The 12,524-nt window shown below is 38.1% G+C and overlaps 1 protein-coding gene across 1 annotated transcript in view; it reads right to left on the reverse strand.

Annotated features, from left to right (window-relative positions):
* Window positions 1–12,524, reverse strand: part of aff2 (AF4/FMR2 family, member 2) — a 328,554-nt gene that overhangs the window by 24,761 nt on the left and 291,269 nt on the right. Inside the window, exons 13-15 of the mRNA XM_029770596.1 lie at window positions 12,353–12,468; window positions 10,068–10,326; window positions 9,448–9,584 (exon numbers count right to left, since the gene is read on the reverse strand). Of these exons, the coding sequence (XP_029626456.1) occupies window positions 9,448–9,584; window positions 10,068–10,326; window positions 12,353–12,468 (512 nt within the window). The remainder of the gene's footprint in view (window positions 1–9,447; window positions 9,585–10,067; window positions 10,327–12,352; window positions 12,469–12,524) is intronic.

The following is a 12,524-nucleotide window of genomic DNA, read 5'->3' on the forward strand; positions in this document are numbered from 1 at the left end:
CTGTCAGTGCATTATGTCAATCTGTCAGTGCATCATGTCATTCAATCTGTCAGTGCATTATGTCAATCTGTCAGTGCATTATGTCATTCAATCTGTCAGTGCATTATGTCAATCTGTCAGTGCATTATGTCATTCAATCTGTCAGTACACCATGTCAATCTGTCAGTGCATTATGTCATTCAATCTGTCAGTGCATTATGTCAATCTGTCAGTGCATCATGTCATTCAATCTGTCAGTACATCATGTCATTCAAATCTGTCAGTACATCATGTCATTCAATCTGTCAGTGCATTATGTCAATCTGTCAGTGCATTATGTCATTCAATCTGTCAGTGCATTATGTCAATTTGTCAGTGCATTATGTCATTCAATCTGTCAGTACACCATGTCAATCTGTCAGTGCATTATGTCATTCAATCTGTCAGTACATCATGTCAATCTGTCAGTGCATTATGTCATTCAATCTGTCAGTGCATTATGTCAATCTGTCAGTGCATTATGTCATTCAATCTGTCAGTACATCATGTCAATCTGTCAGTGCATTATGTCATTCAATCTGTCAGTACATCATGTCAATCTGTCAGTACATCATGTCATTCAATCTGTCAGTACATCATGTCATTCAATCTGTCAGTGCATTATGTCATTCAATCTGTCAGTACATCATGTCAATCTGTCAGTACATCATGTCATTCAATCTGTCAGTGCATTATGTCAATCTGTCAGTGCATTATGTCATTCAATCTGTCAGTACATCATGTCAATCTGTCAGTACATCACGTCATTCAATCTGTCAGTACATCATGTCATTCAATATGTCAGTACATCATGTCAATCTGTCAGTACATCATGTCATTCAATCTGTCAGTACATCATGTCATTCAGTCGGTCAGTACATCATGTCATTCAGTCTGTCAGTACATCATGTCATTCAATCTGTCAGTGCATCATGTCATTCAATCTGTCAGTACATCATGTCATTCAGTCTGTCAGTACATCATGTCATTAAATCTGTCAGTGCATTATGTCATTCAATCTGTCAGTGCATTATGTCATTCAATCTGTCAGTACATCATGTCATTCAATCTGTCAGTACATCATGTCATTCAATCTGTCAGTACATCATGTCATTCAATCTGTCAGTACATTATGTCATTCAAATCTGTCAGTACATAATGTCAATCTGTCAGTACATCATGTCATTCAATCTGTCAGTACATCATGTCATTCAATCTGTCAGTACATTATGTCATTCAAATCTGTCAGTACATAATGTCAATCTGTCAGTACATCATGTCATTCAATCTGTCAGTACATCATGTCATTCAATCTGTCAGTGCATTATGTCATTCAATCTGTCAGTACACCATGTCATTCAATCTGTCAGTACATCATGTCATTCAATCTGTCAGTGCATTATGTCATTCAATCTGTCAGTACATCATGTCAATCTGTCAGTACATCATGTCAATCTGTCAGTACATCATGTCAATCTGTCAGTACATCATGTCATTCAATCTGTCAGTACATCATGTCAATCTGTCAGTACATCATGTCATTCAATCTGTCAGTACATCATGTCATTCAATCTGTCAGTGCATTATGTCATTCAATCTGTCAATACATCATGTCAATCTGTCAGTGCATTATGTCATTCAATCTGTCAGTACATCATGTCATTCAATCTGTCAGTACATCATGTCATTCAAATCTGTCAGTACATCATGTCATTCAATCTGTCAGTACATCATGTCATTCAAATCTGTCAGTACATCATGTCATTCAATCTGTCAGTACATCATATCATTCAATCTGTCAGTACATCATGTCATTCAATATGTCAGTACATCATGTCATTCAATCTGTCAGTGCATTATGTCATTCAATCTGTCAGTACATCATGTCAATCTGTCAGTACATCATGTCAATCTGTCAGTACATCATGTCAATCTGTCAGTACATCATGTCATTCAATCTGTCAGTACATCATGTCAATCTGTCAGTACATCATGTCATTCAATCTGTCAGTACATCATGTCATTCAATCTGTCAGTGCATTATGTCATTCAATCTGTCAATACATCATGTCAATCTGTCAGTGCATTATGTCATTCAATCTGTCAGTACATCATGTCATTCAATCTGTCAGTACATCATGTCAATCTATCAGTACATCATGTCATTCAATCTGTCAGTACATCATGTCATTCAATCTGTCAGTACATCATGTCATTCAAATCTGTCAGTACATCATGTCATTCAATCTGTCAGTACATCATGTCATTCAAATCTGTCAGTACATCATGTCATTCAATCTGTCAGTACATCATATCATTCAATCTGTCAGTACATCATGTCATTCAATCTGTCAGTACATCATGTCAATCTGTCAGTGCATTATGTCATTAAATCTGTCAGTACATCATGTCAATCTGTCAGTACATCATGTCATTCAATCTGTCAGTACATCATGTCAATCTGTCAGTACATCATGTCATTCAATCTGTCACTTACATCATGTCATTCAATCTGTCAGTACATCATGTCATTCAATCTGTCAGTACATCATGTCAATCTGTCAGTGCATTATTTCATTCAATCTGTCAGTACATCATGTCATTCAATCTGTCAGTACATCATGTCATTCAATCTGTCAGTACATCATGTCATTCAATCTGTCAGTACATCATGTCATTCAATCTGTCAGTACATCATGTCAATCTATCAGTACATCATGTCATTCAATCTGTCAGTACATCATGTCATTCAATCTGTCAGTACATCATGTCATTCAAGTCTGTCAGTACATTATGTCATTCAATCTGTCAGTACATCATGTCAATCAATCTGTCAGTACATCATGTCATTCAATCTGTCAGTGCATTATGTCATTCAAGTCTGTCAGTACATCATGTCATTCAATCTGTCAGTACATCATGTCATTCAATCTGTCAGTACATCATGTCATTCAATATGTCAGTGCATTATGTCATTCAATCTGTCAGTGCATTATGTCATTCAATCTGTCAGTGCATTATGTCATTCAATCTGTCAGTACATCATGTCATTCAATCTGTCAGTACATCATGTCAATCTGTCAGTGCATTATGTCATTCAATCTGTCAGTACATCATGTCAATCTGTCAGTACATCATGTCATTCAATCTGTCAGTACATCATGTCAATCTGTCAGTACATCATGTCATTCAATCTGTCAGTACATCATGTCATTCAATCTGTCAGTACATCATGTCATTCAATCTGTCAGTACATCATGTCAATCTGTCAGTACATCATGTCATTCAATCTGTCAGTACATCATGTCATTCAAATCTGTCAGTACATCCTGTCATTCAATCTGTCAGTACATCATGTCATTCAATCTGTCAGTGCATTATGTCATTCAATCTGTCAGTAAATCATGTCAATCTGTCAGTGCATTATGTCATTCAATCTGTCAGTGCATTATGTCATTCAATCTGTCAGTACATCATGTCATTCAATCTGTCAGTACATCATGTCATTCAATCTGTCAGTACATCATGTCATTCAATCTGTCAGTACATCATGTCATTCAATCTGTCAGTACATTATGTCATTCAATCTGTCAGTACATCATGTCAATCTGTCAGTGCATTATTTCATTCAATCTGTCAGTACATCATGTCATTCAATCTGTCAGTACATCATGTCATTCAATCTGTCAGTACATCATGCCATTCAATCTGTCAGTACATCATGTCAATCTGTCAGTACATCATGTCATTCAATCTGTCAGTACATCATGTCATTCAATCTGTCAGTGCATTATGTCATTCAATCTGTCAGTACATCATGTCAATCTGTCAGTGCATTATGTCATTCAATCTGTCAGTACATCATGTCATTCAATCTGTCAGTACATTATGTCATTCAATCTGTCAGTACATCATGTCAATCTGTCAGTGCATTATGTCATTCAATCTGTCAGTACATCATGTCAATCTGTCAGTACATCATCTCATTCAATCTGTCAGTACATCATGTCAATCTGTCAGTGCATTATGTCATTCAATCTGTCAGTACATCATGTCATTCAATCTGACAGTACATCATGCCATTCAATCTGTCAGTACATCATGTCAATCTGTCAGTACATCATGTCATTCAATCTGTCAGTACATCATGTCATTCAATCTGTCAGTGCATTATGTCATTCAATCTGTCAGTACATCATGTCAATCTGTCAGTGCATTATGTCATTCAATCTGTCAGCGCATTATGTCATTCAATCTGTCAGTACATCATGTCATTCAATCTGTCAGTACATTATGTCATTCAATCTGTCAGTACATCATGTCAATCTGTCAGTGCATTATGTCATTCAATCTGTCAGTACATCATGTCAATCTGTCAGTACATCATCTCATTCAATCTGTCAGTACATCATGTCAATCTGTCAGTGCATTATGTCATTCAATCTGTCAGTACATCATGTCATTCAATCTGTCAGTACATCATGTCATTCAATCTGTCAGTACATCATGTCAATCTGTCAGTACATCATGTCATTCAATCTGTCAGTGCATTATGTCATTCAATCTGTCAGTACATCATGTCAATCTGTCAGTACATCATGTCATTCAATCTGTCAGTACATCATGTCATTCAAATCTGTCAGTACATCATGTCAATCTGTCAGTACATCATGTCATTCAAATCTGTCAGTACATTATGTCATTCCATCTGTCAGTACATCATGTCATTCAATCTGTCAGTACATCATGTCATTCAATCTGTCAGTGCATTATGTCAATCTGTCAGTGCATTATGTCATTCAATCTGTCAGTGCATTATGTCATTCAATCTGTCAGTGCATTATGTCAATCTGTCAGTGCATTATGTCATTCAATCTGTCAGTACATCATGTCATTCAGTCAGTGCATTATGTCATTCAATCTGTCAGTACATCATGTCAATCTGTCAGTACATCATGTCATTCAATCTGTCAGTACATCATGTCATTCAATCTGTCAGTACATCATGTCAATCTGTCAGTACATCATGTCATTCAATCTGTCAGTACATCATGTCATTCAATCTGTCAGTACATCATGTCATTCAATCTGTCAGTACATCATGTCATTCAATCTGTCAGTACATCATGTCATTCAATCTATCAGTACATCATGTCATTCAATCTGTCAGTACATCATGTCATTCAATCTGTCAGTACATCATGTCATTCAATCTGTCAGTACATCATGTCATTCAATCTGTCAGTGCATTATGTCAATCTGTCAGTGCATTATGTCATTCAATCTGTCAGTGCATTATGTCAATCTGTCAGTGCATTATGTCATTCAATCTGTCAGTACACCATGTCAATCTGTCAGTTCATTATGTCATTCAATCTGTCAGTACATCATGTCAATCTGTCAGTGCATTATGTCATTCAATCTGTCAGTGCATTATGTCAATCTGTCAGTGCATTATGTCATTCAATCTGTCAGTACATCATGTCAATCTGTCAGTGCATTATGTCATTCAATCTGTCAGTACATCATGTCAATCAATCTGTCAGTACATCATGTCATTCAATCTGTCAGTACTAATGTTATTCAAATCTGTCAGTACATCATGTCAATCTGTCAGTACATCATGTCATTCATTCTGTCAGTACACCATGTCAATCTGTCAGTGCATTATGTCATTCAATCTGTCAGTACATCATGTCAATCTGTCAGTACATCATCTCATTCAATCTGTCAGTACATCATGTCAATCTGTCAGTGCATTATGTCATTCAATCTGTCAGTACATCATGTCATTCAATCTGTCAGTACATCATGTCATTCAATCTGTCAGTACATCATGTCAATCTGTCAGTACATCATGTCATTCAATCTGTCAGTGCATTATGTCATTCAATCTGTCAGTACATCATGTCAATCTGTCAGTACATCATGTCATTCAATCTGTCAGTACATCATGTCATTCAAATCTGTCAGTACATTATGTCATTCAATCTGTCAGTACATCATGTCAATCTGTCAGTACATCATGTCATTCAATCTGTCAGTACATCATGTCATTCAATCTGTCAGTACATCATGTCATTCAATCTGTCAGTACATCATGTCATTCAATCTGTCAGTGCATTATGTCAATCTGTCAGTGCATTATGTCATTCAATCTGTCAGTGCATTATGTCATTCAATCTGTCAGTGCATTATGTCAATCTGTCAGTGCATTATGTCATTCAATCTGTCAGTACACCATGTCAATCTGTCAGTGCATTATGTCATTCAATCTGTCAGTACATCATGTCAATCTGTCAGTGCATTATGTCATTCAATCTGTCAGTGCATTATGTCAATCTGTCAGTGCATTATGTCATTCAATCTGTCAGTACATCATGTCAATCTGTCAGTGCATTATGTCATTCAATCTGTCAGTACATCATGTCAATCTGTCAGTACATCATGTCATTCAATCTGTCAGTACATCATGTCATTCAATCTGTCAGTACATCATGTCAATCTGTCAGTACATCATGTCATTCAATCTGTCAGTACATCATGTCATTCAATCTGTCAGTACATCATGTCATTCAATCTGTCAGTACATCATGTCATTCAATCTGTCAGTACATCATGTCATTCAATCTGTCAGTGCATTATGTCAATCTGTCAGTGCATTATGTCATTCAATCTGTCAGTGCATTATGTCAATCTGTCAGTGCATTATGTCATTCAATCTGTCAGTACACCATGTCAATCTGTCAGTTCATTATGTCATTCAATCTGTCAGTACATCATGTCAATCTGTCAGTTCATTATGTCATTCAATCTGTCAGTGCATTATGTCAATCTGTCAGTGCATTATGTCATTCAATTTGTCAGTACATCATGTCAATCTGTCAGTGCATTATGTCATTCAATCTGTCAGTACATTATGTCATTCAAATCTGTCAGTACATCATGTCAATCTGTCAGTACATCATGTCATTCAATCTGTCAGTACATCTTGTCATTCAATCTGTCAGTACATCATGTCATTCAATCTGTCAGTACTAATGTTATTCAAATCTGTCAGTACATCATGTCAATCTGTCAGTACATCATGTCATTCATTCTGTCAGTACACCATGTCAATCTGTCAGTGCATTATGTCATTCAATCTGTCAGTGCATTATGTCAATCTGTCAGTGCATTATGTCATTCAATCTGTCAGTGCATTATGTCAATCTGTCAGTGCATTATGTCATTCAATCTGTCAGTGCATTATGTCAATCTGTCAGTGCATCATGTCATTCAATCTGTCAGTGCATTATGTCAATCTGTCAGTGCATTATGTCATTCAATCTGTCAGTGCATTATGTCAATCTGTCAGTGCATTATGTCATTCAATCTGTCAGTGCATTATGTCATTCAATCTGTCAGTGCATTATGTCATTCAATCTGTCAGTACACCATGTCAATCTGTCAGTGCATTATGTCATTCAATCTGTCAGTGCATTATGTCAATCTGTCAGTGCATCATGTCATTCAATCTGTCAGTACATCATGTCATTCAAATCTGTCAGTACATCATGTCATTCAATCTGTCAGTGCATTATGTCAATCTGTCAGTGCATTATGTCATTCAATCTGTCAGTGCATTATGTCATTCAATCTGTCAGTGCATTATGTCAATCTGTCAGTGCATTATGTCATTCAATCTGTCAGTACATCATGTCAATCTGTCAGTGCATTATGTCATTCAATCTGTCAGTGCATTATGTCAATCTGTCAGTGCATTATGTCATTCAATCTGTCAGTACATCATGTCAATCTGTCAGTGCATTATGTCATTCAATCTGTCAGTACATCATGTCAATCTGTCAGTACATCATGTCATTCAATCTGTCAGTACATCATGTCATTCAATCTGTCAGTGCATTATGTCATTCAATCTGTCAGTACATCATGTCAATCTGTCAGTACATCATGTCATTCAATCTGTCAGTGCATTATGTCAATCTGTCAGTGCATTATGTCATTCAATCTGTCAGTGCATTATGTCATTCAATCTGTCAGTGCATTATGTCAATCTGTCAGTGCATTATGTCATTCAATCTGTCAGTACACCATGTCAATCTGTCAGTGCATTATGTCATTCAATCTGTCAGTACATCATGTCAATCTGTCAGTGCATTATGTCATTCAATCTGTCAGTGCATTATGTCAATCTGTCAGTGCATTATGTCATTCAATCTGTCAGTACATCATGTCAATCTGTCAGTGCATTATGTCATTCAATCTGTCAGTACATCATGTCAATCTGTCAGTACATCATGTCATTCAATCTGTCAGTACATCATGTCAATCTGTCAGTACATCATGTCATTCAATCTGTCAGTACATCATGTCATTCAATCTGTCAGTACATCATGTCATTCAATCTGTCAGTACATCATGTCATTCAATCTGTCAGTGCATTATGTCAATCTGTCAGTGCATTATGTCATTCAATCTGTCAGTGCATTATGTCAATCTGTCAGTGCATTATGTCATTCAATCTGTCAGTACACCATGTCAATCTGTCAGTTCATTATGTCATTCAATCTGTCAGTACATCATGTCAATCTGTCAGTGCATTATGTCATTCAATCTGTCAGTGCATTATGTCAATCTGTCAGTGCATTATGTCATTCAATCTGTCAGTACATCATGTCAATCTGTCAGTGCATTATGTCATTCAATCTGTCAGTACATTATGTCATTCAAATCTGTCAGTACATCATGTCAATCTGTCAGTACATCATGTCATTCAATCTGTCAGTACATCATGTCATTCAATCTGTCAGTACATCATGTCAATCTGTCAGTACATCATGTCATTCAATCTGTCAGTACATCATGTCATTCAATCTGTCAGTACTAATGTTATTCAAATCTGTCAGTACATCATGTCAATCTGTCAGTACATCATGTCATTCAATCTGTCAGTGCATTATGTCATTCAATCTGTCAGTGCATTATGTCAATCTGTCAGTGCATCATGTCATTCAATCTGTCAGTGCATTATGTCAATCTGTCAGTGCATTATGTCATTCAATCTGTCAGTGCATTATGTCAATCTGTCAGTGCATTATGTCATTCAATCTGTCAGTACACCATGTCAATCTGTCAGTGCATTATGTCATTCAATCTGTCAGTGCATTATGTCAATCTGTCAGTGCATTATGTCAATCTGTCAGTGCATTATGTCATTCAATCTGTCAGTACATCATGTCAATCTGTCAGTGCATTATGTCATTCAATCTGTCAGTGCATTATGTCAATCTCTCAGTGCATTATGTCATTCAATCTGTCAGTACATCATGTCAATCTGTCAGTACATCATGTCAATCTGTCAGTACATCAGAGACAAAAACACAATATGTGTTGGAGTGTTTGGAGAAGTTAGTTAGTCATACGTACTTGTTATTGAACGTTAGCTTCGGTCTTCTTGGTTCCATGTGGTCCATGGACAGAGATGAGGGGTTGGACCAAAGGTCGGAATCAGACTGACCGTTGCCATGGAAACTGCCAGATGGTTTGCTGTGGGTATCTTCCTCCTGTGAGATGGAGGGGTCAATTAAAATGCTAATTAGCATCCAGCAGTAAGTCTAATAATACTGTAAGGATTCACCTTGGTGATTTGGACTGCCGTTACATTGTCACCATGGTGTATTTCTTTCTGTCCTGGCTTTCAACATATTCAACCACTTCCCTCTCTTCAAGGCTGTTTAGAACTCCTTTCAAAGGGTAATTAGATTAGATTTGCAAAAACACAGGAAATAGTGGTAGAAGCCTGGAGCAGAGAAATAATCTGCAGCAACAGCACCGTCTTCCAACTTCTCTGCACAATGAATTGTAGATGACACGTTCTCTTAGCAAATGGAGTGGACGCAAAAGTATCACACTTTAAAATAATAGTTTAAACCATCCATTTTAAAAATGTTGCTCGGTAATTGATGATAGCAATACAAAAGTAATATTTTACACATTCCATTTTACTGTATAATAACGCCGAAGAACAACAGCTTGCCCCTACTTACACTGCTTGTCTTGGAATGTGAGAAGAATTTGCTCTCTCCTTTGCTGAGGTGCTTGTGAGAAGAAGATGAGGATGAGGAGGAGGAGAAGGGGGGCAGAGAGCAGCTGAGGGTGGGTAGTAATAAGGCGCCGCTAGCGCTGCCCTCCTGGCTGAAGGAGGAACACTCGCTGGTCCTGCGCTGGCGGACGGGGGGATCGTCGGAGAGCGGCGACAGCAGGGGAGGCAGCAGCTCTCTCTTCCTGGGCTGTTTCCTCAGAGAGCTGGGATTAGACAAATACAGAAACATTTATGAACGCTTATGTATTGCTTATGAAGTGTTATGGCATCCTTATGTAGGTACCTTTCAAAGTGTTACCAAAACAGACATAAGAGAAGAACAATATTTGGCCTGCCCCCCCCCCCCCACAATATAAACATCATTTTAATCCGCATGTCTGCATATTTCAAGACATGACATATGGGGGTGTAGTGAGGTACCAATGGGCTGTAAAATTATTTTCTTATCACTCATCTTGAAAAAACATATACTTAAAAACTAGGAAGTCAATCAATCCGCCATCCTTAACACAATGGAAAAAATCGAATGATTTGTTATTGAAATAGCATGGGCGACTGAGAAAAACAAATTGGTTCAATTTAAGGCCATGTGGCAAACATTAATGCAGGCACTAGGGATGGGGTTGTGACAGGCGGGTCTGGACAGATGAGATGTAGTCATTGTTTGTATGTGTCTGTACGTTGTCGGTAAGTATGTATACGTTGGTTTTGTTCTTCGGAATGTAAAAAAAGAACGAAAAGGAGTATATCAATGATATTTAATATAATTTAAACATATCCTTTTGGCGTGGTTTAAAACCATAAAACCGTTTCATTTTTCCACATTATTCTTTCAGTGCCTGACCCTCTAAGGAGGCAGCCTAGAAATTGGACTAGAAATTGGACTAGAAATAGGACTAGAAATTGGACTAGAAATAGGACTAGAAATAGGACTAGAAATTGGACTAGAAATAGGACTAGAAATAGCCCTGTAGTGCACTGACGGGTCAGAATATTGATTGATCAGGCAGTGGAACGGCAGTTTGTTGAGACAGAAAGCACTTAGATTCACAGTCCTTCTAATATCCACTCATGCTCCAGAAACCTGGCCCCTCAGAGGGGAACCCAGCGGACTGCAGTCTGGATCCATGTGAGTGGGTTCTCGGTATAGCTGTGTGTGTGTGTGCCCACGTGGGGCTTCTATTAACAATAAAATTTTCTCAATTTCTCCATGTTAACAGATAAGAGACAGGTAAGGAAGTTGCCGTTTCCTCAGTCACTATTGAGTTTTAAAACCAGCAAGAATGTAAAGTAGTAGCGAGAAACCTCGCCTCCCTCCCACAGCTACTATATTTTTCACATTGTTTGCAACAACAGATTATTTTCGCCCCCTTTCCCTAAACTCATGGGGATTTTATATATGAGAAAAAAAGTGCTTAGCTGGTGCAAGAGCGCCTAAAGCAGTAACGGGGGAAACGCAGTCAGAAAACCTCATTAGGATTATGTTGCTCAGGTTATTTGTCAACAGCAGCATATTTCGTCTTGTTTCACAGGCCTGAAAATGAGCAGAACCCTGGTCGGTTTAACGGAATTAATAAAACACATCTTTACACTCCAATCTGATTAAAAGGCTTTGAGGTTGTCTAAATTCAACTGATTTAAAGGCTTCAGCCCAGACCAAAGGGTTCAATATTTCTGCACTAGATACCCGTGGCAGCTCATATCACAGCGCTGGGTAATCATATTAAATATATGTAGTGATTAGTGGTAAAGCTCAGCTAGTGGACACTCCATCCTCCGGACTCACTACACTCGACCCCCCGACCCTTGTCACCAGCGTCCCTTTGATGAGCAGTAGGTCTCCGCAGCGCTAATTAAATATCTAAAATTAGCTTTGGTGCCCTTGTCGGTGTCATGTTACCTTAATTCTGTAGGACACAGGACACAGCAAAGAGCTAGCAGCAGCTAAGGGTATACCATACTAGAAACATCACTGCTCCTGTACCTCCCAGCATCCTCTCTGAGGAGGATCTACACTGGTTGGACGTAGCTATTCACAACACAGTACTACCACCCATCAGAGAAAAACAACAGCCTATAAGTACACTGTGGACATCCATAATGAATGTGTACATCCCTGTAACCATTTACTGTACATAACAGGATGCTCTACACATTCCTTTTCTCATCCAGTAACCATAGTGATGAGTTAAGTAAGTACTGCACTGTGAGCGGTTCGGCAACACTTACTCTTTTGTGCTAATGTTCTTGTGGTTGTGAATGGGTGAGATGCACGGGGGAAGAAGCATGGAGTCTTTCTCCAACCGTAACTTCTTGCTCCCGCCGACAGCGTTACAATGGTCCGACTGAAGAACACACACACAAACAGCACAGTCAGCATTGAACATACTATCAGCACTTT

The sequence above is a fragment of the Salmo trutta genome, chromosome 13 (assembly GCF_901001165.1).
Source record: "Salmo trutta chromosome 13, fSalTru1.1, whole genome shotgun sequence".
NCBI classification, from domain to species: domain Eukaryota; kingdom Metazoa; phylum Chordata; class Actinopteri; order Salmoniformes; family Salmonidae; genus Salmo; species Salmo trutta.